Source organism: Xiphophorus hellerii, chromosome 24 (genome assembly GCF_003331165.1).
Source record: "Xiphophorus hellerii strain 12219 chromosome 24, Xiphophorus_hellerii-4.1, whole genome shotgun sequence".
In the NCBI taxonomy this organism is placed as follows: Eukaryota; Metazoa; Chordata; class Actinopteri; order Cyprinodontiformes; family Poeciliidae; genus Xiphophorus; species Xiphophorus hellerii.
This window is the reverse complement of record NC_045695.1, coordinates 7,571,547-7,596,658: the sequence shown is the minus strand read 5'-3', so window position 1 is coordinate 7,596,658 and position 25,112 is coordinate 7,571,547. Positions and strand designations below refer to the sequence as shown.

Sequence of the window (25,112 nt, the reverse complement as noted above, 5' to 3'; positions counted from 1 at the left end):
ATAAGGTGCAGAGGCAGGCAGGTATCAGGTGAGAGAATGTGAATGAGATTTGGCCGCAGCTGGAAAGATACAGATTTGTCAAGTTAGTAATGACAAACGCAACTATGTACTACCGGAAGTGGATTTTTTAAAAACGCTATAAATAAAAACTATGTGATAAAAAGAAAAACAAGAATAGAAAAGTTCATAGGACATTAATAATTTTTTTTTTTTTGCAGATATTAGCATTTAAGTTATTTTGAATCCTATCTTTTTAGCGTGAATTATCCTTTGTGATTTTATTTTGACAATCTGTACCGGAAGTCGTCTATTTTATTCGTGCTAGCTTTTCAGAATACTGGAGCGCGACCAGATGGAATCCTGCACTCCCTTCTTTACGGATCCCTCACGTTTTGAATTGTATCGCAGACATTTTTAGCAGACTTTTAGTGGTCAACCAACAGCCCTGGTGTGAACACAGAGTCTTTACTTTCAGGCTCCGCCGCGCTGTGAACCGGGACTGGAGCGGTCAGGACGTTTAAAAGGCACCAAACATCTTCTCGCTGTGAGTATAATTTCTAGCTAATGCTGCCGAAAGCAGTAGCTTCCAGTTACCCTTATGGCTTCACATCACTGCCCTTGACAGTGTCCATAACTTCACAAAAGGGGTTAAAATGTCTTTAATGGCGGTACATATGGGAGGCCTTTCTCGCCCCCCCGTCGTGCGGTTGTTCCTGCAGTGATGTCTGCAGCTGTGGTTAGCTTTGGAAATCTGTCAGACAAGAAGGGAGTTTGGCTGGAGGCGAGAGAGAGGGGTGTAGCCGCGGTAAATCACATTGTCTGGGTCTGTTAATGCGGCCTTATGTGCTTATCACTTCCCTCCACCTTATTGTTAGATTACTCCGCCAAACCCGTCGTTTATGGGCTCTTTAACTCTTTAGCTTCACCGTAAATGCCGTGCGTGTATTTTGTTTTTGTTGCCCTCCTTCCTCCTCCCTGCCTCCTTATCTCGTATGTTACTTTGGACAATCATCGTCAAGCAAGTCTTAAAGGAATACCCCCCCTCTTCCGGTGTGAATTTTCAAAACAAAACTGTTCAAAACTCAAAATTTGTATTTATTTATCCTGATTTTAAACAGGATGTTGGCCTTTTTGTGAGTGTTAGGGTTATCTTTGAAGTAGTTATCTGAAACTAGCTAACTATCTTCAACTCAATAATTTTTTTTAAGTATGGATTTTGACTAGGCCAATCTAACACATTGCTACATTCTGACCTAAGACATGAAGATGGTTCTCCAAACATAGTACATTGTTAGTAGAACAGCTGTATTTAAATTGAGATTAAATATACACTATTAAGGTTGTTTATTAAGGGAGCTGGTTGCAATTAGATTTTTCTTAGAAATACTGGAGTTAAGTTGGCTGAATACAAATTAGGGCTGCATTATATTGGGACAAACGTATAATTACAATAATACTGCTGAAATTTTGGATTATATCGACTCTTTGCCTCCTTTTTCATTATCACAATTACAACAATAGATCTGGGATATGTTGCTGTGAAATATCATCTCTGTTGTCCAGACATTGAGCTGCTACAGTCATGACAGTCATAAGACTATCATACAGCAACAGTCTTCAGTCAGAGGCCTCTTCAGACTTATTGCAAAACTGACTGCTCCTGGAGATCCTTCCTGCCCACTGCACCACTATCCACAAAGGTTCTTTAACACTTGGATGTTATGAATTATGATTAAATATTTTTAATTGAATTTAATTGAGTTTGTCGGCAATTAGATTAGATTTATTTGTGTGTTTTCACAAACTCCGGTCCCTTTGCACCATTATCCAACATCAACCGAACCTGACAGCTGTACGTTTGTCCAGGAAGGAAACATTCCTACCCGTTTACCTCAAAGTCGCAAAAATGCAAATAATGTTACTTAAATGTCATGCTCTCTTATCTTTCCCGCTTTGAAGAATGGCTAAGTGGAACAGACCTTTGTGTCACATAATTTTTTTACCCCAGGGAAACACTGAGCGATGAAGAGCTTTACAAAAACAGGTATCATGTAGTTCCTGCAGTTTTTAAATGCTTCGGTTACTTTACTAGGAATAAATGCCGTTGCAAATAAAGATTAATCTATTGAGCGACTTTATGAAGATCAGCAAACCTGCCTTACATGGATTTCTCTTCACCACTTTTCAGGAGTGGTGAAGAGAAATGTGGCAACACGAATTTCTACTTTTTGGAAGCAGGAAGTCATAAGTTAGTAACTACTAACTCCTGGATGCTTGACAAGAACATTAAGACAAAAAGAGCATATGAGACTCAAAGCAATACTAAATAATCCCTATCACGGTTGATGTTTTGTTTAAACTTGAAGCTTTTGAAATTCTTGTTAATCAGAGGGCTCTTATAGCATTGATTTACCAAAATTATCAACCATATGGGAGTGTTTCTCTATTTTTGTTTTTTTGCACACATTTTGAACAAATTTGCAGCTTTTGACATCTTTTAACACCTCTAAGCCCAGTTTTTGGTTTGAAATGCCTTTTTAATCCCAGAACAACCTAACATTTGAGGGTTTTTTTTAGTATTTAGATTAATGGATCAATGCTGGTAAAGTTCATCGGCCTGTCAGGTTTAGGTAAAGCCCCATCTCATAGTTCCTTCTCCTCCTGAATGGCATCTCCAGCATGTGACTGCTCAGCGCCTCCTGATCGTCGCCTTGCTGCATCGCTACGTCAGCGATTAGTCATCCGGCAAGCACAGGTTGATTCATTGGATGTTGTAATCTGATGGTGAAATATGCTGTTTGGTGTCTTTGACAAGTTCACAGCCAGTTCAGCTGTTTCAATCATGGCTAACCAGTACACTGGGATATATTTCAGGCTTTATTTAGGCATTTGTCTCTGCCACTGCTTCCCAAACTTTAGCTTTGTTCTGTTTATCTCCATCAAGATTGTGGCTTATAAATTAGGTATTTGGGTTAATGCGGAAGCTCTCTGGTTAGCTTTTATTCAAACTGAGCTGATAGCTGTGTGCGTTCAACCCCGGCAGGCATCAGATTAATCTCATTACATCACATTTAGTCAGTCTTTAGAGGCAGGAATGAACACTAACCAGCTGCTGAAGCTTTCAATGGCTCAAAGCCATGTGATCAGGTAATTAAAGCTGGCCCTTTGGACCTTATTCTTAATAATTACTGGGTAACAACAAGACCTACCAGGAAACACTAGAGAACAGGACCCAGCATGATTAGCTAAAGAAGCATTAAGGGGTCTGTACTCTCTGTTTTAAAATACTTCCTCACAGTACTATTATACTTTAATCAAAATGGAAAGATTATAATTTAAAAAACAACCAAAACAAGTAATCGGGAGTTTGCTTTCGCTCTAAAATCTGCTTACTAACTGAGTTAAGTAACAGTTGAAAACCATTTTTTCCAACATTATATTTCAACACTATTTAAAAAAAATAAAAAGGTCACGATTACATTGCTACTCTGCATCAGTTAAAAGCACCCACAATCCTGTGCTGCATCACTGTCACATGACAATTATCACATTAACTTCTGAAAACCAAGTGCCAACAAGATGGAAACAAATATTGGTTGCTAATATCTGCCCAGTTTTACTGATAAGTTTAGAAATGACAAATATCGGCTGACATCAATGCTAATGCCCCAGCTTGTCGCAGTAAGCATGTAATTTATTGCATCATAAATTAAAATGAACTACATCATTTCTATTCTGACATGAGTACGTAGTTTAAATGAAGTTGTTGTGGATTCACCTATTTGCCGATTTTCCTGTGGAACGCGACTCAAAATTATTTGTGTAAAAATTTAATTATCTCTCAAATATTTGAAAAAAATAAAATAAAATCTTTGGAAACTGAAATATCTATGAAGGAGGGGTGAGTAATGCCCTCTCACATTCCCAGATGAGGATTAGCAGTCACAAGTTCCCGTCCTGAGCTGCTTCTAAAACTGCTCCTTCTCTATGTGCATGTCGTTATCTTATGCGTTTCCATGCCAACAGAGTGGCTTCAACGCCATTCTCAGCTAGCCTCCACCTACTGGGACAGGCAGATGCCAAACACTCCTTGACATTCTGGGTGTTCATCGCTCGGGCAAAATACAACCCAAGCGATGAGTTATGCAATGATGGAAAACCACGCCATGTCTACTTGACATCAGATGAATATGTGTTTCCTTCCGAGCTCGTCCAGGCTGTCTTTAAATGGGAAAAAAGAGAAAACGCTGTTGTCAAGGTAGATTCATTTTTGTTAGCTGGCAGATGGTTTTGAATCTTACATTTTCTGCAGGGTTTCATCGCAACTCGGGTACATCGAAGTTGTCCGACTCGGCTACTGTCAGTCCAGTTTTGTCGCTTTTCGTCCACTTTATACGCTTACAGTCTTTGAGACGTGCATATCTGGGATGTTAGAAGTGTTTCGGACCTGACTCATTATTTGCAGAACAATGCCAGGATGTGGTGCAGAAATGCAAACCAACAATTATTCTTCAAAGTCACACAAGCCTTACATTTTCTTTTTATTGTTATTACTTTTACCTCATGTCTTTTTTTTGTGTTGCTAGTTGCCTTTACAGGAAGAACAAAAAGAGACGGCCCAGGGCTCAGAGTTTAAAAGTATTTACACTCTTTAACCTTTGAGGAATGTTGATTTTACATTCTCCCCTACATTCTCAATTGGATTTAGATCTAGACTTTGACTAGGTCATTCTAGCACATGGTTATATACTGTAGTATTGTTGCACCAGCTGCCCTGCTGGAAGATGGTTTATCTCCATCCATCTATGAGTGATGTGAAGTGCTAGTTTTCCTCCTCACATGTGCGTCCATCACAGAAAATTCCAATAAAATACACTAGAGTGTGTGGTGGTAACTATGGCTGAATCGATTAATTGATTATTGGAATAATTTAGTGATTATTGGAATAATTTAGTAATTAATTTATCGTTAAACAGCAGTAAATAACCCCAAACTGTTCAAACATTTTGAATGGAAAAAAGAACAACAAAACCCTTCTTTGTCTGTAAATATTTTCTACCCAGAACTCCTAAGGTGGCAGATTTATCTTCACCTGGTTCAAATTATATAAGTGAAATCTCAACACCTTTTGCTATCAAATTATTAATCAGTTAATCCAATGAATAATTAATAGATTAACTCTACGCTGTGTTGATCCAGCAGAAAGTGCTTTTCACATGTTGATGTCAGAAGTGTATTTTAGCTGCAGGTGCATCTTTTGCTACAAATGATCAAACATACACTAAAAGAACGCTATAAAATGTTCATTTTATTAATTAAAAATATCTAATATAATTGTTAGTAGCTCCTTCCTGCCACCTATCACAGACTAAAGTCTGTTGTGTTTTGCAGGTCTCGAGGCGTTAACGGGTGTCCGTCATGCCGCTGTTTGGTAAATCCCACAAGAGTCCCACAGACATTATCAAGACCCTAAAGGAAAACCTGGCCATCCTGGTCAAACATGACAAGAAGACAGACAAGGTAGAAAAAAACAGACTCTACAAGATGAGTTTCTCTAACTTCCAGGATGTCCAGAGGCTAAGTGGTCACAATGCTCTGTGAAATTAAAGATATGAGCATGTCACCTCCTGACACTTCACTGCCAGGACCGTTCAGTCTCCCACTCACAGTAGCGCTGCATTCCTCCTAACCGAGTTGCATTTTTTCATTCTGCTTGCCTTTTCTGTTCTCCAGGCGTCTGAGGAGGTGTCAAAATGCTTGGTGTCGATGAAGGAGATTCTGTACGGCAGCAACGACAAGGAGCCGCACACCGAGACCGTGGCTCAGCTCGCACAGGAGCTGTACAACAACGGCTTGCTGATTGCGCTGGTAGAAAACCTGCAGTATATAGAATTTGAGGTGAGCAGAAACCAAGTTCACGAATCCACATGGTGAAGAACGAGGTGTAAGAATCTCCAGAATTCAGTGTTTCAATTTCATTTCTGTGTGTTTTCAGGGTAAGAAGGATGTTTGTCAGATCTTTAACAACATCTTGAGGAGGCAGATTGGCGCGAGGAGCCCCACCGTTGAATACTTGTGCTCCCACCAAGAGGTCCTCTTCATCCTGCTGAAAGGGTGAGTCAGACAGGGTTTTTTATGGCATTGGCTCTGTGAATCCCGCAAGCTGACGCAACGCTGCCTCTGTGTATTTCCAGATACGAAACCCCCCAGATAGCGCTGAACTGCGGCATCATGCTGAGGGAATGTATTCGCTACGAGCCACTCGCCAGGATAGTTCTCTATTCCGAACATTTCCACAGCTTCTTCAGCTATGTGGAAATGTCCACATTTGACATTGCTTCTGACGCCTTTGCGACCTTTAAGGTAACTTTGAATGATGTCAGCTTTTATTAATATGGTCTTCTTTAAGGGTACATAACATCATTTTTACAAGTTTTCCTTTTAGTTGTGTTCAAACATGAGTTATAATAGTAAAGTCATTGACTCTAATTTGAGCTCATTAAAGAAAGATATAAATGTTGATTTATCCAATTAGGAGGAGGAAGTCGGGTGAAATATTGTCCGACTCTTATGGATCGGAGAGACCTAACAAACCGCCACTCTGCGGATTTTAAAAGCACAATGCAAATTGTGCTATACTTCTGATCAATGTTTTACTCTAAAACAGCAGTCCCATCAACTGTGTCAGCAAAATATTTTATGTTGGCTTGCCTTCCATAGATTTAGCAAAAAGCAGATTTGCTTTTAATCTTTTTTTTTTTTTTTTATACAATTGCCTTTAGATTTTCCTTTGAAGAAGTCTGAAATCCTTTATTATTATTCAGTTTTTTCTAATCAGTGGCTATTGTTCCTGATAAATAAAACATTCCAGCTATTTCCATTAATTCTTACCAGGCCAAACAACCTTTCTGCATCTTAGTAAGATTATTTTCTGATATTTTTGTTAAAACCTTTGAAAAAAACAAGAGTGCTGCAAGGAAGGAAATAATAGAGGCTAAAACTCTTAATTTCTTTGATCAATAATATTCTTATTGTTTCTTTATATCCACAGGATCTCCTTACAAGACACAAAGCGGTTGTGGCTGAATTCCTCGAAAAGAACTACGATGCTGTGAGTGATTGACGTTAAAAACACCCTTCCAGAGTTAGATTAGAACACATATAGACAACATCACCTAGATGTTATTTTGTGATGTGATGAAAGGAATTCCTCTGGTTTTTTAAAGAGCTTTATAAATGAATGAATGCAGCTGTAGATACTGTTTCTGCTGTGGAGGTCTCAGGTCCTGTGGTTAGCCCTAAAACCTTGTGTACATCTCAGATCAGATCTCAAACTCTTAACAAACTAAACTATTATGTTCTTTACATTCGATTGCAGGTGTTTGCTAACTATGAGAAGCTGCTGCACTCTGAGAACTACGTCACAAAGCGGCAGTCACTTAAGGTTTGACTCAGACTCCACCCGATGTTTTTATCAAGCAAGCACTCAGAAAGCCTGTCAGGACATAAAATCATTTGAAACTATGCTTCCTGCAGCTCCTGGGCGAGCTGTTATTGGACAGACACAACTTCACGGTGATGACATGCTACATCAGCAAGCCTGAAAACCTCAAGCTAATGATGAATCTGCTCAGAGACAAGAGCTCCAACATTCAGTTTGAGGCCTTCCACGTGTTTAAGGTAAAACAGGCAAAAATGCTTTTAAGTGAATTGGGGCCGAACGATATGGCTGAAAAATGTACAAGTGTGGATAATTATTTATTCGGTTTTTGTTTTAGATATCTACGATTCTGCTAAACTGGTGGCTGTTTTTATTCACAGTTTTTACTCCACGCTGTTCTTTGCTTTTAGGCAGTTATAAGAAACCTGAAACTTATTGATTTGTTGTCCAGCCCTAAAGTGAAATAGAAAATGGACAGAAGAAAAAGAGATATTTATTTTGTTATGTCTCATTACAACTAAAAACTTCAGTGTATTTTACCAATATTTTATGTGTCAGACCAACACAAAGTAGTGCATAATTATGAAGTGGAAAGGGACATGATACATGGTTTAAAGAAACTGAAAAAAATTATGCATTTGTATTTGTCCCCATTTACTATGATGCTCCTAAATAAAATAAAACACTTAGATAACTTTGTGGCTGTAATGTAACCAAGCCAGGAAAAGTTTGAGGTGGTGTAACTACTCCTGCAGCCCCTGTGTGTGATCCAAATCCCGTCTCTGTTCAGGTGTTTGTAGCGAACCCCAACAAGACGCAGCCCATCGCTGACATCCTGCTGAAGAACCAGACCAAACTAATCGAGTTCTTAAGCAACTTCCAGAAGGACCGCACAGACGACGAGCAGTTCAACGACGAGAAGACGTACCTTATCAAACAGATCAAGGATCTTAAAAAACCAGCCTCCTAAAAGAGCCCCCCCGATCCCACCTAATTTTTTATTAATAGGAAGGCGTAGAAAATAGAAAAAAACAAAACAAAAAAAAACCACATCAACAATAATGGTTGTACTATTTAAAAAGATTATTCTGTTTGTTGGTAAAAGTAGCTCATAATCAATGATCTAACTTTTGTAAATTAATTTTTTTTATTTAGAAAATCTTTTCTCTTTTTTTCATGTGTAGCACGTAGCTCAATGTGTTGGAAGCATCTGATTAGCTTTGTCAAACGAACCAGCAGGGGGGTAAAAAAAAAAAAAAAAAAAAAAAGACGGCTTGGGCCAAAAATGCTTTCTCCTTCCGCCGCTTTTTAAAGATGAAATCTGCAATCATGTGAAGTTGCTGCAAATCGCCAAAATCTCAAAGGATGATTTTTTTTTTTCTGACAAAGATTCCTGAGGGAAGATGGAAGATGTTAGTAGAGTATGGAGTGAAAATAGTCTCAAAATACCTGTGCGCGTGTAATACTGGATTTGTAATCCGTGTGAGCATCTTTGTGTGTAACTTTGGAGAGTTGTACCTTTGAAACATGATTTGTGAACCGTAAAAAGAAAATGTGTGCATAACTACGGGTACTTGAAAATATGTGATCAAATGCATAGACAAAAATGAAGAAATTATGAATATAAAATAAAAGTACACACACACAATTACAATTTCTACAAACATTAAATTTCTACACACACATTTTTTAACTTACAACCTCACAAATCTGATAAATACGAATTCAAACCTTCCACGCCTACAAATGTTAAATAGGTCCGCACGAGTCGCCCGATGCGCACAGACAAGACTTGCATGTTCGCACAGATCCGGTTACGACTGCACAAGGATTTTTGAAACTCATTTCACGCTTCAGACAGCCTCAAATTTGTGCGGAAGTGGTGCGTTTAAATGCCGGTGGAAAGCTGGGTCATATGAGTTTTGCTCGGAGTCTTATTATTTTTCATCCTCTGAAAGTTTGTCACTGTGCTTGTGCCAAAGTGGCAATGACGTTATTTCGTTGGAAAGCGGAATATTTCAGTACTTCTTTATCCACCTTATTCCTAGCCTCTATGAGGTTTTGCCTGATTGATGGGCGCGACTTCTGCCGCGAAACCATTGTTTACATGTCAGCAACTCGCTAACCGGCTTTCGTCAGAGGTTTTAGGCTACAAAATATGTACAATCTCAGCTTAAGTATGGTAATATTGTTTTACTTCTACCTATAACTATCAACAACGCTCCGACACCTGTGAAAATTACATTGATCTTTGCCAACACTTAATTTCAAGTTATTTTATAATGGTAACATCAACAGTGAATCTCCACTTATGAGGTTGAACTGAAGGGGAGATTGTTTAATGGTTACAACAGTACAAAAATACATTTAGTAATTTGTGTGTGTTTTTGTGTGTTCCACTATTCTCCACTAAACTCTAAGTAGGATTTTAGAGCCCCCCTCCCCTCCCTGCCCCAGCCGCCAGGTTGTGCGTTACGGCCCTGCTGTCACGCATCGCACAGCGCTCCTCAACGCAGATGTTTCCTGCACAAATTTATGACATTTATCTTAATATTAATGATTATAATGGCGTTTAGTTGCGAAACTTTACGGACACGTTCATTCGTGGCTGTTTTCACGTTTATTGCGCTGTAAATAATAGTCTCGATGTTTGCAGTTGTAGCGCAACGCGAAGCTCGACGTCCTTCGCAGCAAATACATTAACTTGACATTAACAAAGACACAGCGGGACGGATCATCCGGGAAATGATGGACAGGGAGAGTCTGACTAAAACTAGTTGGAGGTCAGACAAATTCTGGGGGTTATGTCTGCTTATTTCCAAGCCCAAATAAGCAACTTCACGTTCAAAAACGAGCCCAAAAGCGCAACCCGCGACTCATTAAATTTGCTGGCGACTTTAGAAAAACAAAACACAAGCCCAAAGCCGCTTATAATAATCGGGCTTGGCGACCGAGACTCAAAATAGTTCCTGTTTTTCCAGCGACAAAATGCGCATCTCCCATTGTTCTGTCGCTGCTGATAACCGTCGCATAGAAACGGCGATCGCTCCCCAAGACGAGAACATTGAATTACAAAAAATAAAACAGTAACGCACAGTGGTTTCGATAAGTAACTGTAGTCTGACTACTGGATTTGAAATAGTAACGCGTTAGTACAGCCACGAACAGCACAACAGTTAACCGGAAACAAAACGCCTCCCAGGAATAAGGTGGATAATACTCCAGAATTGTTTATAGACATATTGTGCATTTTTGAGCGGTACAGATGAGATTACATTGTTTAAAATATATTGTTAATCTCTTTATGTTGAATAAATAAAAAAATATTACTTATTCAACCCTCTATTTCATGGCGTTGCAAACCACATCTCACGTTGCTTTAAAGTATAACCAGGCATATGTTTACTAATGACAACATACTCATCTGTTATTAATGTTATAGTCTTATAGCGTATTAGATAATATGTAAATATATACTATATAAGAATATTAATATTATCAGTAATAAGAATAATATAATCAAGTTTTTAATCTTCTAAGTTAGCAGAACGTATCTTATTTTATGCTCTGCATGTTCTAGTTCTCTCCCAGGTGGTGGCAGTAACAACCTCAGCATGTCAATGTTCTTCTTAGGCCTTTTAACGAGCCGTCATTTGATCCAGGTGCGTTAAACCTAAAACACGCAGGGCCTTGAGGACCAACCCTGGGCACCACTGTTCTAGTCTATCACTTATCTTCTAGCCATTTCTTTGTCGCGAAAAAGCACTGAAGAGAGAAAGGAAAGGAAGAATCGAAAAAGCCAACATAAAGGTATGTTTTAATGTGTCTTGGTATTGTAATGTTTACCAGAAAGTTTTTACGGAGCTGCTATTAGACACTTAGCTTGACAGCGACCCTGACCTTGTCCCAAACTTTTATGCTACAATGTTTGTATTCGTGTGAAACCGAGTTTTAACTTTAAATGAGTTAATTCTCATGGTTTTCTTTGTATATTACTGAGGTTTTTGGGGGGGTTCAAAACGGCGTGTTTGATAACAATTACAACTTCTCAATGTTTGACATTGTCTAGCAAAAAAAAGGTTTTTACATCAGGCTACTGCATTAATATACCAAATGCGCTACTGTAAGCTGTAATTGGCGATACATATTATTTTGTTGCTGAGCATAATAATCTGTGTATCTAAAACAAACATTATTTTTACATCAGCTTATAAGTTATGTGAAACTTCGCCAATTAAAATAGTCTGAAGGCTCAGACTAAGCCCAGTACCGGCGGTCCACATTCTCAGACGAGAAAGACTTCTGATATAAATAAAATTTTTAACTATTGTAATTACACCTACGAGAAATTAATTTAATCAAAGAATGTCATGTGGGCAGTGATATAATTATTAATATTAAGATAAGTGCGCTGTGACAGCAAACACAGGGCCGTAACGCACAACCTGGACGCTGGGGCAGGGGACGGGGTGGGGGGTAGGTCTAAAATCCTATTTATAGTTTTCCAGACAATAGAAACACACAAAAACACGCACAAATTACTAAATTTATTTTTGTACTGTTGTAACCATTAAACAATCTCCCCTTCAGTCCAACCCTATAAGTGGAGATTCATTGTTGATATTACTATTATAAAATAACTTGTAATTAAGTTTTGGCAAAGATGTAAATGTAATTTTCACAGGAGGCGGAGCGTTGTTGATAGCAGCTGCTGAAAGTAACTAAAAAAAGGTTTTTTTAATGTAACTTAGTTACTTTCCAAATCAACTAATCAGTAATCTAACTAAGTTACTTTTTCAAGGAGTAATCAGTAATCCGATTAAAGTAACTTTTTCAAAGTAACTATGCCATCACTGCACATGTGTGTATGTATTCCATCTTAAGTTGGGATGTACCGATTGCAGTTTTCTGGCTGATTACCCATCTTTAAAAAGCCTTAGCTACTGATTTTGATTTTGGCCGATACCAATATTTTTGTCTGAAATGTAGCAAGAAAGTCGCTGAGTTGGCAACAGTGGGGTCACTACTAACGAGTGACTAGTGCAAACGTGCAGACATGACCTGGTGGGCTGGTCTATCAGTCAAACCTCTCTCTGCAGAGCAGAACAGTGGCTAACAAAACCTCAAGAGAGTCGAATATGAAGAAGGAATTTATTTTTTCAGAATCAGAGTGAGTCGAAGCATACATCCAGCTTAACAAAAGAAAGACTTCATAAACATCTTCCACAGCCCACGTCAGCCGCTGAAGATGTTGAATGTGGACTTGCTCATACCTAATATATTTTACGCTCTAACGGAATCAAAAATGTTGCTACAAAGCACTTGTTTGTTGTATCTTTAGAGCACAATATTTGAAGAAAGTTAGATACCACGTTCTCGTGTTTTTTTTTTTATGTCACAAAAGCCAAACTCGGGGAAAGTTTCTACAAGGGTGTGTAGAGTTTTGAGAGTAACTCTACACAAATTTTAATATTTTAAGCGTTTATTTCTTTTATTTGTGACCAGAGGTGGACCAAGCTTGCTTGGTCTGCCTCCTTCTGATATGTCGCCTGTATCAGAAACCGTCACGGTTTGTGACGATTCTGAGTTACAGCTGAAGAAAACCCAAAGTTCAAATTACACAAGGAGAACTAAACAATTTATTTGAACTGTTAAATGTTCTAGAGTGCACAACGATGACTTGTGGCTTACCAGAAAGGATAATTGTGGTAAGCATACTGCATAAATAGAAACAAAAAAAATACTTTATCCTCATTACTAGTGTAACAGGAAGGTGGGCAGAAAGAGAAGAGGAAGACAATCAGAGGTTGGGGGTTAAACCTGAGGACTAATTCTGGGAGAAAGTGAATTTTGGGTTTTCATTAACTGTAAACCACAGTTATCAAAATAAAGATAGGGAGCTATAAAGAGATAAATGCTTGAAATCTTTAACCAATAGAATGAGTTTCACATTTTGAACAACATAAACTTTTTCGTACAGAGACATAATTTTACAAGCTGAAAACTAAAAGGCAAAAAGGTTCAAACAAATCACAATGAAATCCCTTTCATTACAAACTTTTCTTTACATGTCAATGTAGCATTTTGGTTTCACAAAGCTGTTTTTCTTTTATCTTTTCAGATCCAAAACTTGGTCACAGGTGTGTTCAAACTTTGAAAGTCACATCTGTTTACACAGGCAACATTGAGCTTCTTTGTCTGAACTATGGAGAAAAATACACATAGCGAGGGATTAAAATAGAAAATAAACTTAATGTATTTAGATATTCTGTAATAAACTGTCAAATAAAAACATCTGGAAATAGTGCAATCTGCATTCCTTTAAATTTCCGTCAAGTCTCTGTCAACAAGTCTCACCACGTTTAGCATCCATTCTCAACCGCTTAGTCCTCTCATATGGAAATATGAAACAATTTCACTTTATATTGCGTCTTGCATATATGACTAACTCCTCATGTTGCTGTGGTTACTACGTTGTCCCAAATGTTCAAATAAATTGTAAAATAGTTCGTTCATCTTCCCCCTTACAGGTTTCTTCTGTTTTTTTTTTTTCTTGACACACTGAAAATTTTTAACTGAACCATTTAACATTAGACAAGAATAATCTAAGTAAATAAGTAAGTAAAAAAAAAAAAAGATCAAAGAATCTCAAAAAGCAACTCCTCATGCTCTGCTCTGAAGGAATTAAAGAACAGATGAGAAAGTTATTGACATCTGTCAAGACTGGAAAAGGTTACAAAGCCATTTCTTAGGGTTAGATTTCTAAACGAGGCGTTTGGAGGAAACATGGAACCTTTTCAAGGGTAGCCAATCTATCAAAATGACTCCAAGACAAAAAAAGTCAGCCTCAGATTTGATATATATGTATATATCTTAATGATCCCCAAGAATTTGGACAAAATATTTTGTGTACTGATGAGAAAAAAAAGAGGATATTTTTAGTGGACTACCAAACATGGTGGTGGTAGATGATCTGAAACATTGAAGTGTGACAAAAAAGCAAGAAACATGAAATCTGTAAAGGAGGAAATACTTTTTGTAGTGGTGCAGATTTTACCATCAGCAAATTATTCGCCCCTCGTATAACGTCTGTGGAATGGAGCTCATGCACAGGCTAGTCCGTCCTTTACTAACTAACGTTCAGCTGCCAGAAGGTGAACTCTTGGTGTTCTCGGTGCACAGCTTCTTATTTCCGTACTCCTGCTCAGTCTGCCGGCCGTGCTTCCGAATACAACCATCTAGAGAAACGACGAGGTCACAGTGTTTCACGTAAAAAAACATAAAACACAGTTAAAGTGAAAAAGCACGAGGACAGGGAGCTGTAACTCACTTGCGAGATGAGAAGACGATTCAGGAGGAATAGATGGGTTCCTTTGCCACTGCGAGAAAATAAATATGTCTTACTTTACTCCTTAAAGCGACAGTATGAAAAATATGTTTTGTACATGTTGTGACAGTATACAGTAGTATGTGTCAGATAATCTCTGAAACATCTCCTTGTACTAACTGCACAAATACACCACTCAGTCAGAAACAACCAATCAGGACCAAGAGGCGGGTCTTGGTGCTGTCAATCACGCTTGTGTTACTGGCTGATCACATCCCTCCCCTTGAAGCCTGTTGCAATAAGCAATTAATCAATTAATTGCATGATATATTAAAATAAGTTGGCAGTTTTTTTCTGATGGTTAACATTTTGTGAAAGGTCAGTTTTGCTTGACATCATAATCCACTACATGAATGGCTTAGATTGTAAATGATTTTTATTTCTGTTTTATTTATTGTGTTTGGTTGTCGGGATTAACACTTTTCCTGCAACGTTCAGTTGTTTCTCTGCCATTAGCACTTTTAGCAGTGAGTACACGAGGGTGATTGACAGCGCTAAGACCTTCCTCCTGGCTCTGATGGGTTGTTTTTGACCGGGAACGGTGCTTTTCTTCAGATGACAACAGCACAAGGGGTGGAGGAGCACCATCTTTTCACAAATTATCTGACTCAATTACACTGTCACGACATCGTGACAGTTTTAACAAATATAGAAAAAACTTTTTTTGAAAAAGTTACATACTGCAGCTTTACAGGGAAAATAAATATTAATTCTCTCTGATACTAACTTACAACAAACTTGCTGATGTCCTCCAGGGTGCTAAATCTCAGGTAGGAAATGTCCCCCTTGTCTTTGTCCCTGTCCTGGTCTGAGGTGTAGATGTGTGTAATTCCAGCCCCTCTTATCAAAGGGATACACTCGTCACATGGACATTTGGTCAGAAACATCATGGTTAGCTCCTCTGGTTTGACGTCTCGCGTCCTGAAAACACAAAGACGGAGGAGACATCTGTCAGTTAACAGAGACAAATGAGACTTGACATTCAGGTGTGGTTAAACGAGCTGACCTGAAGGTGAGGGCGTTCTGTTCTGCGTGGATGATGTATCTGTATTTGCGTCTCTGACGGTCCTCCTGTGTACAGTCCATTTGGGGGTACGCTGCGTACTCGGAGCCTGCAGGGTAGCCGTTGTACCCGCAACCCACCAAATCCAGGCAGCCTGTTCCTCGACAGCCAGCCTGAGAAGAGGGAGGTCAAGATATATATTTTTAATTTGTGATTGGAGTATCCCTTACTTTTAGGAACTGGTTTACAGACTGAAATTCAGTGTAATGGCGCCACCTGCTGGAAAAAGACATAGCAATCACTCAAGAATTAGGACACCTGAATTATTTACCTGCTTCATACCACTGCATTATGAACTGTAAAAACTGAACCTAAACACATTAAAAAATAATAATAATAATAATAATTACAATTTAGAGTTTCCATCACACAAAACAGTGGTAACGTTTTATTGTAGAGACTAATGATTTATGGTGAAATAAAAAAAAAAAAAACAGAGTTCTTACCGACCGCCCTCTCGCCCAGATAACAGCACCCACTCCCACTTTTGGATCCTCTGGAACGATGGAAAAAAAAAAGAAAAGTGGTTAAAAATAGACCAGTCAGACATCAACACTGTAGCATAACTATGTTCTAATCATGTTGTTTTAGAAATATATCCTGCAAGCTTCCATGAATATTTTAATACCTAAAAACTTCTATTAATTTGTGTATTAAAAATATTAGAGGTAATAAAGCTGAATTTTGTGGAAATGTTTGTTTACATCAGTACTTAATTTAAAAAACGTTTAGCATGTATAATATATAGATTTGTCACACAGAGTGATATATTTTTGTTGCTTTAGATCATTATGGCTTAAAGCTTATGGAAATCCAAGAAGGAAGCTGTACCATGTACAACCAGCAGGGGGCCCTGTTGGACACAGCGATTTAGTAAGAAAACTATTATTTCTTAATACTTTATCTTTTGTTTGTACAACAAATGACAGAAAATGAAATTGTGTAAATTGCTTAGAGTAAAATTCTATTATCTGTGTAATAAAGTTTCTTTATTTTAACAACTCTTGCTCATCAATAATGACTAAGGACTTATTTTCCAACTATTTAGCTAGTTGAGAATTAAAAAGCAAAGAGTTGACCAGGCAACTTGCTGTCAAAAGTAAACACTCATACTGAAATGCAACAGAGCTTTAACTCAAATCAAGCATCCTGTTAAACCAGTCTAATGTTGATGTCAATGTGTTATGTTTGTGTTTCGTGGCACAATAATGGCTGTACAGGTTGAACAGTCTTGGCCTTTTCCTCACAGAGGAGTTTTAGATTTAAATAAAAAGATTAACTGTGGTAACTGGTGCAGACCTGCTTTACAACCACGGCAAAACACATACATTTTGAATATTTCAGTAACAGTGATAGTTTAACTTATTTTGAAATTAAACTAAATAACTGGTATTGAATTACATAATCAATACCAGTCATAACTAGGTTAGCACATGATCGCTAAACTCAGGGTGTTCAAAGGCGGGCATGGGGATCATTTACTGACTGATTTTGTGCGGCTAAATAAGAATTAATTTAATAAACTATGCCTTTTATATTAAAATTTACTTAGAAAAATGTTGGATGGAACACAAGGTGATCATTATTTTTACCCAGCTTTCTGATTTCCTTCTATTTTCATGGTAAATATGACCACATCTACGCATTAAAAGTATACCGTGGTGCACCCAAATATAATTTTAATTAATGTATTAAAACAATGTATTGTTTGTATCAACAATCCTGTTCCAAAAAGAAAAAAAATCTGATTACTTTAGTTGCTTAATTAAAATACTTAATGCTCAGATTATTGTCGTATAGCTAAAATAAAATCACATTTTTGGTGATTTTAATTTTTAAAAGTATGCTTTTTTTTGGTCCATGTGATTAGCACCTCTCCTCTATAGTTACATTCTAAGTTAAGTTGTTAATACTACTCTGATATAAGAATGATCTGCTCTAAATCCCTCCATGCTCTGAGTTGTTTTCTTCAGTGGAGTCAAACCAACCTGTCCTGTATGCCAGTAGCCTGGCCTGGATGATGCAGTGGCGAGCCACCTCTTGAGACACGGCCCCTGGATGAGGAGGCGTAGTTGCACAGTTTTCTCTGAATCACAAAAACGTTTATTAATTACCAAAAAAAAAAAAAAAACCCAACAACTTAAGTACCTAGTTTTTGGTCAAAACAAAATTAGTTCCCAACCTGTAGAAGCCATACTGGTGTTGAGGGAGCCCTGCAGCCACAGCAGCTAGAACCTCCACCAGCGCCGCCATGTTGTTCCTCAGGTTGGAGAAGTAGGGCTCCACACAGAGGTTCTCCAGGCCCATTTGGATCAAAATCTCCTTATGCTGCTGGGATGTTCCAACCAAGAACTTACTGGAAAATTCTCTGAAGTGCCTTAGACGTTGTCTGGAAACAAATTTAGTGTTTTAAACTTCAAATTGTATGTTTTGCAAATGAAACAGAGTCCAACCTGTGATTTTATTTTTTACAGTGTCCTTGTCCTTTAGGTTCATTTGGACGCCTGGTAGTGTCTGATAACCACTGATGAAGAACAAGCATCACTTCACAATCTCTACATTTAACATATCAGAAACAATAACAACAAAAAAGAAAAATAGTAGCTAAAATGAAAGTAAAATTCTTTATTGGTATACTAATAGTTAATGCGTCCTTGACAAATGTCAGGTTGTTGGAATGTGATCAAATAAAACTGATATCGAATATTTTTTGAATTAATGCGCAAATCTTTAAGATCACTTTCATCAAGCTGAACAAACCAAACATTCTCCTGAGGTTTTGGAAGATTGTAGGCAAGGCTGGATGTTTCGTGTTTTTAGAAAGTATATGTTTATGGACGAAAATGCCAGTAAATATAGAAATAAAAATGAAAGAAAAAATTATTTTATTTCTATATTTCATGCTAATTTTGGCAGGATCGTTTACTTTAATTATTATTCACAGTCTTCAATATCTTATGGTATATAAATAATGTGGAGAATTTTTGTAACTGTTTTCTGACTGGTACCTTTTGCATTGACCCTGTCCAAACTTTTGCAACTCGTTGAACTGTGCAGAATCTACATTGTATATACATACAATATATATATATATATATATATATATATATATACATTTGATGTATGTTCAGTGCTGTGAGTTTACCTGTTGAAGAGTTCCTGTTCGTTCAGTCCTGGGTCATCCTCGGCCGTCCTCTTCATGAAATCGCTCTCCCTAGACGTCTCCTCAACAAACTGCAGCTGGCCGAGCGCCAGCGGCTGCAGCAGCACGCAGATGTGAGGACGGCTGTTGGACTTCAGCTTCTCTACTGCAACTGCGTCCAGGACAACGTCTTCTGTCACAGAGAGCGACGTGCTGCTGGCGTTTGTTTGAGTTGAAGACATGGACCTCAGCATGCTGATCTCCGGATCCCCGGGCCAAAAGGAGATCTGACTGACTCCAGCTGAGGGAGAGAAAAAGCGGCAAGACAATTCCAAAGTTCAGCGTGTTGCCAGCGTACAACAGTCCCTAATAAAAGCCAGCATAGAGATAACATTAGTGTAGATTAAACTACCAAGACAACCCTCTTCAAATTCTGACACAATAAAATAACATCTTCAGATGGTAATTATGGAATAAATAAATGAAAACCGCTGATTGCTATTTTTATTGCTCTCACGTATCTATGTTATTTAATGTAACAAGTATGTTGTGTTTTCGTCTGGGTATTGGTTTGAAATTTGACAGAATTGAAAACAGAAACTACGTCTATGGCAGATAAATTAAACAGAAAGCAAAGCATATTAAAATGCAATATCTGTAATTACTGCTGCCCTTAGCTACACACTTCTTTAGTTTTCTTTTCCACAGAAAGCATTCTTCTGATGGACTGTGTCTAAACCACTCCCGTAGTTATTGTTGCAGTGTGCTGCCCTTTGTTTTCTCTTTAATGGAAAGTTCTTCTGACCTAGTGATGTGTTTTCCATTGCTTTGTTTTCTGGAAGAAATGATCGATACAGCTACTCCAACCATTATCTATATCTACTTAAGTTTTCTTTTATATACTTTGGTTTTTCTTTCCCAAAGAGAAAAGTCCTGGGTCTGCTTGACTAGATTTTTTCATAAGCTGCAGCATTTATTTATTTGCTGTGTTGCTATATCTTCCCAAATTGAAACCATTAATGGGTATATTGATACATTTATGTTTGGTTTGATTATTCTGTCCTTTCTTGCTCTAGAATCTATTTTTGTAGACTTTTATAATTGATGATGTCATCCAAAATATGTTACTGTGGAGTAGTCTCTGTGTATTGAGCTGTTAGGATGTCATGGGACTGTCGTTTTCAGTCAGAGGCCTCTTTAGATTGCTGCAAGCCTGTCTGCTACTGGAGATCCTTCCAGTCCACAGCAACTCTTTGAAGATACTTGGATGACAACATTTAATTTCCCTTTGGGATGAATAAAGTATTTCTGAATTGAATATGAAGGTAAACTAGAAAATTTCGGAAGAAATTTAGCAGGGGCCTGCCAAGGCGCGCCCGTGGGGTTCGGGCCCGGCGTCGTCACGCTACAAATTGGCATCGACGCTTAAGAACGCCGCAACGTAATCAGTGGCACGCGGAGAACCGCAAGAACGTTAAGTAAGGCGGACGTGCACCATTCAGTACGATTTAAAATGTTGTCAAGGCTTTTATTTTGGAAGTTTTGTTAAACTTCATTTTAAAGGGCCAAACTAATCCCATGCGTAATAGTCCTTGGGATAAAATAGTTATATAATGCTCAAAACACAAGTAGCTGATGTAAAAATATTTAAGGCTTTTATTTTGAAATTTTCAGTATGCTTCATTTTAAAGTTCTGAACTAATACCACATGTAAGAGTGCTTTGGATGAAAAAGTCAAATAAAGCCAAAAAGAGCAATTACGTCATGTAAAAATATTCAAGGCTTTTATTTTGAAATTTTCAGTATGCTTCATTTTAAAGTTCTGAACTAATTCCACGTGTAAGAGTGCTTTGGATGAAAAAGTCATATAAAGCCAAAAACAGCAATTACCTGATGTAAAAATATTCAAGGCTTTTATTTTGACATTTTCAGTATGCTTAATTTTAAAGGGCCAAACTAATACCATGTGTAACAGTGCTTTGGATGAAAAAGTCAAATAAAGCCAAAAACAGCAATTACCTGATGTAAAACTATTCAAGGCTTTTATTTTGAAATTTTCAAGTATGCTTCATTTCAAAGGGCCAAGCTAATACCATGTGTAACAGTGCTTTGGATGAAAAAGTCAAATAAAGCCAAAAAGAGCAATTACATGATGTAAAAATATTCAAGGCTTTTATTTTGAAATTTTCAGTATGCTTCATTTCAAAGGGCCAAACTAATACCATGTGTAACAGTGCTTTGGATGAAAAAGTCAAATAAAGCCAAAAAGAGCAATTACGTAATGTAAAAATATTCAAGGCTTTTATTTTGAAATTTTCAGTATGCTTCATTTCAAAGTTCCGAACTAATACCACGTGTAACAGTGCTTTGGATGAAAAAGTCAAATAAAGCCAAAAAGAGCAATTACTTCATGTAAAAAATATTCAAGGCTTTTATTTTGAAATTTTCTGTATGCTTCATTTCAAAGGGCCAAACTAATACCATGTGTAACAGTGCTTTGGATGAAAAAGTCAAATAAAGCCAAAAAGAGCAATTACGTAATGTAAAAATATTCAAGGCTTTTATTTTGAATCTATTATTATGCTCCATTTTAAAGTTCCGAACTAATCCCATGTGTAACAGTGCTTTGCATGAAAAAGTCATATACGGCCAAAAAAAGCAATTACATGATGTAAAAATATTCAAGGCTTTTATTTTGAAATTTTCAGTATGCTTCATTTCAGAGGGCCAAACTAATACCACGTGTAACAGTGCTTTGGATGAAAAAGTCACATAAAGCCAAAAACAGCAATTACCTGATGTAAAAATATTCAAGGCTTTTATTTTGAAATTATTATTATGCTCCATTTTAAAGTTCCGAACTAATCCCATGTGTAACATTGCTTTGGATGAAAAAGTCATATACGGCCAAAAAGAGCAATTACGTCATGTAAAATATTCAAGGCTTTTATTTTGAAATTTTCAGTATGCTTAATTTTAAAGTTCCAAACTAATCCCATGTGTAACAGTGCTTTGGATGGAAAAGTCAAATAAAGCCAAAAAGAGCAATTACGTCATGTAAAAATATTCAGGGCTTTTATTTTGAAATTTTCAATATGCTTAATTTTAAAGTTCCAAACTAATCCCATGTGTAACAGTTACTGAGTTAAATCAGTTATATACAGCACATAGCAGCAAGTAGTTGTAAAGGCCAGTTCAGTCCTGATCTGTTTCAACTGAGGATAGTTAGAACTACAACGATGCGTATTTGTAGTCCAAATCAGCAGCCAATAGCCTCTTGAGATCCGTTGCTATGTTAAATAAGTTTCACACCAAGGTGTGAAGTGTTAGTGAAACAGCCTGAGAGCCTCAGAAAATCCTGTCGCATGACTTTGCTCTGAAGCACCGTGACAGAAAACCGTACGGTCTAGATAAATTTCGAAAACATTTTACCGGAGCAGACAGGCGTATCAATGTCAGGACCGATTTTGATACTAATCGTGCGATATTTGTGGGCGTGATGGCGATTTCAAAAATGATTAGGGCTGAAAAAGTTGTCTTGATCTCTCACTCTAATCAGCGAGAGAAGCACTCTAACTTTAGGAAAAATGAGAAACTTTGGGTCGCTTAGAGACAAATTGTGGACAAACCGTAACTGGTATCGACGAGCCGTCTTCACTTTCGAAGAGATCACAGACGTATCTACAAAATGAAATTTGAATAGCATTTCTAGGTGAATTTGTGACGACACAGAAAATCCTCAAAAATAGGGTATTTCCAGGATTTTTCCCATTGACTTATAATGGGGTTTTTTTCGTAGTTTTTTGCGAATTATGTCGCCACGTTAACCCCAAATCCCACCAAAAATAATAGCTCCAATGGCGTGAATTTTCTGCACGTTTTGATACCTCATTTGTAGGTGTGCACCCAGCGGTATGAGCCGCATTAACGGTGACGGAAGAAAAATAAAGAAGAAGAATATTAAAGAGACGCTTCTCTCCGACAATAGTAATAGGTTCCTGCCATTGCTTTGCATGGCAGGCCCCAATAATTGTATGTTTTTGATACTTGCTAATGAGAGGGAACTGTAGTAAAGTCAGCTGCGCTTCCTTGGATTTGTATATGCATGTTTTACTCATCATAGGCGACTGAATACGTCCAACTAGACACTATGAACGTATTTGAATCTGACACCACGATTACAATGCATAGAAATATATTAAACTGTTAAATTTTGAGAAAATCTGAGTCTATATTAATCAGTCTCAACTGTCTTTCTCACCATTTATGATCATCTTAAGGCAAGTGGCACAAGGTCTCCTGGAGAAGTAGAGCTGGCAGCCGGCCAGGTTTGCCCCATGCTGGATGATGGCTCCTTGTGCTGCGTGAAGGTCGACTCCAGAACAGTGGAGTCCCAAGATTTTCCCTTGATGCACCACCACCAGACCAGTACCACGGATCTGAAATGGAGAACAGGCATTAAAAATGTTCCTCCCGCTCTGGTGTGTGCACATCAATGTTCAAAACATCTATCTTTGTGCAGCCTTTACACTGACCTGACTGCTTTCACTGTCCTCAGGTTGATCCCGAGGGAACACCTCCATCCACAAGCTCAACAAGGTAAACAGATTCACCTTTGACAACCTGGGATCGTGACCTTGGTGATGACACCATATGTTTATAAAAACAATACTGGGACGAGTTATCGCTGTAATTCTTTAACACTGCTGGTAAAATGTGCAAAGCTGACAGAGACATAACCAAAAGACAATTAAAACTAGAAATGTTGCATCTTCTGTGACAATGCAAAGTGTGAATGCTGAATGCTTTCACACTTTGCAGTGAAAATGCCAAAAGCGTTTGAAGCCGTCCCCAGGTTTTAGAAAGCTTTTTAGAAACTGGGTGACTGATTGTAACTAGTTAGACTTTGAAACTTTTCACAGTAGGCGTGTCATTACGGCAATTTGATATATTCTGTTAGTAAATATGTGGATTTTCTCCAATATAGAATGAGAATATGATCCTGGTAAGAAATATAAACACAAAAACCAGCTAATTTGTAAGTATTACTCTGTAAAAAAAAACACTACACTGTAATATTGTTACAGCGTAGTATTGCTATATTACACTGAATGACATTTAAAAGCTATGCTTTTAAAACCATACCTTTCAAAAGCAACCATTTAAAAGCTATGATTAACTTTAAGTGTCACTCTGCTGTGTCTTTAGTAAACCGGCTGTTAATGGCATCACAAGACAGAAACCTTTGCTGCTGAAACATGAAGTCTCTTCCATCCAGCTCACCTTGTATCTTGCTGTCAGTTTGGGTGCTGCTGTCTTTCGTTTCTCGGCACGGCCCAATCCGGACCGGTTCGGTTCGGTTCCATGTACCGTCCATTCGGAAAGTAAACCAGCGAGCAGTAGATAGATTTCGTTTCTATCGCAGTTGCGACAGGAGGAAGACTACTTTAGGGTATTAACATGAACCCTGTTTAAAGCGTACAAGACGGACTAGCACCGGTTCCGGTTGCTTCTTTCACAACAAGAGTTGTTACCGCTAACAACCGTAGTTACATTTAAAACTTTGCTCCAATTTTCACAGTGGAGTACAAACATTAAAAGTTACATTAAAGTTAAAGTTGCCTAGAAAACTTACTTCCAGTTTAAATAACCCACTAACATCAACATCTTATTTTTGTCCGACGATTAGTGGCACTTTGCGGTTGATTTCTCCTAACTTGACCAATCTGATCTACTTCCGCAAACTTCCCGGATGTCTTTCCTTAGGCTGACCCAGTCCCACGTAAGCAGTTCCGCCATATTGTGAGTGGCTTTTAACTCAACTTTTTGCAAATAAAAAGTCAAGTCAGTTCAATCCAATCATACATCCGTTCCAATTGACGCTAGCAATTCCAAGAAATTCTTATTTACAATAAATTTTTCAAAGAAACTGATAACTTTAGGGTAGATTGGTGTCTGAAACAGATCAAATGTTGGAGCTGAATTAAAAGGTGATTCAGTAACATTAGTTCAAAGGTGTGGCCATATTTTGTAACTTTCACATGTATCCTGACATTTGTGTTTTAGCAAAAATACAGAT

At 37.8% G+C, this 25,112-nt stretch overlaps 2 protein-coding genes across 3 annotated transcripts; one reads left to right on the top strand and one right to left on the bottom strand.

Moving 5' to 3' along the window:
* Positions 1–331: 331 nt before the first annotated feature.
* Positions 332–10,776, top strand: cab39l (calcium binding protein 39-like). The gene is made up of 9 exons (XM_032556978.1): positions 332–544; positions 5,392–5,520; positions 5,734–5,898; positions 5,996–6,114; positions 6,195–6,363; positions 7,052–7,111; positions 7,379–7,444; positions 7,537–7,680; positions 8,232–10,776. The coding sequence occupies exons 2-9, from the start codon at positions 5,419–5,421 to the stop codon at positions 8,409–8,411; spliced, it is 1,005 nt and encodes a 334-aa protein (XP_032412869.1). The 5' UTR covers positions 332–544; positions 5,392–5,418; the 3' UTR covers positions 8,412–10,776.
* Positions 10,777–12,573: 1,797 nt separating this feature from the next.
* On the bottom strand, positions 12,574–24,517 carry cdadc1 (cytidine and dCMP deaminase domain containing 1). 2 transcript variants are annotated; one of them, XM_032557101.1, is made up of 11 exons: positions 24,317–24,517; positions 23,569–23,669; positions 23,295–23,472; positions 19,037–19,334; positions 18,074–18,280; positions 17,880–17,977; positions 16,338–16,387; positions 15,835–16,004; positions 15,556–15,749; positions 14,772–14,820; positions 12,574–14,679 (listed from the first exon to the last, which is right to left on the bottom strand). In XM_032557101.1, the coding sequence occupies exons 1-10, from the start codon at positions 24,408–24,410 to the stop codon at positions 14,792–14,794; spliced, it is 1,419 nt and encodes a 472-aa protein (XP_032412992.1). In that variant the 5' UTR covers positions 24,411–24,517; the 3' UTR covers positions 12,574–14,679; positions 14,772–14,791. The 2 variants fall into 2 exon arrangements, with proteins under 2 accessions (XP_032412992.1, XP_032412991.1); XM_032557100.1 differs by having other exon boundaries at positions 15,560–15,749; positions 24,317–24,516.
* Positions 24,518–25,112: the final 595 nt, after the last annotated feature.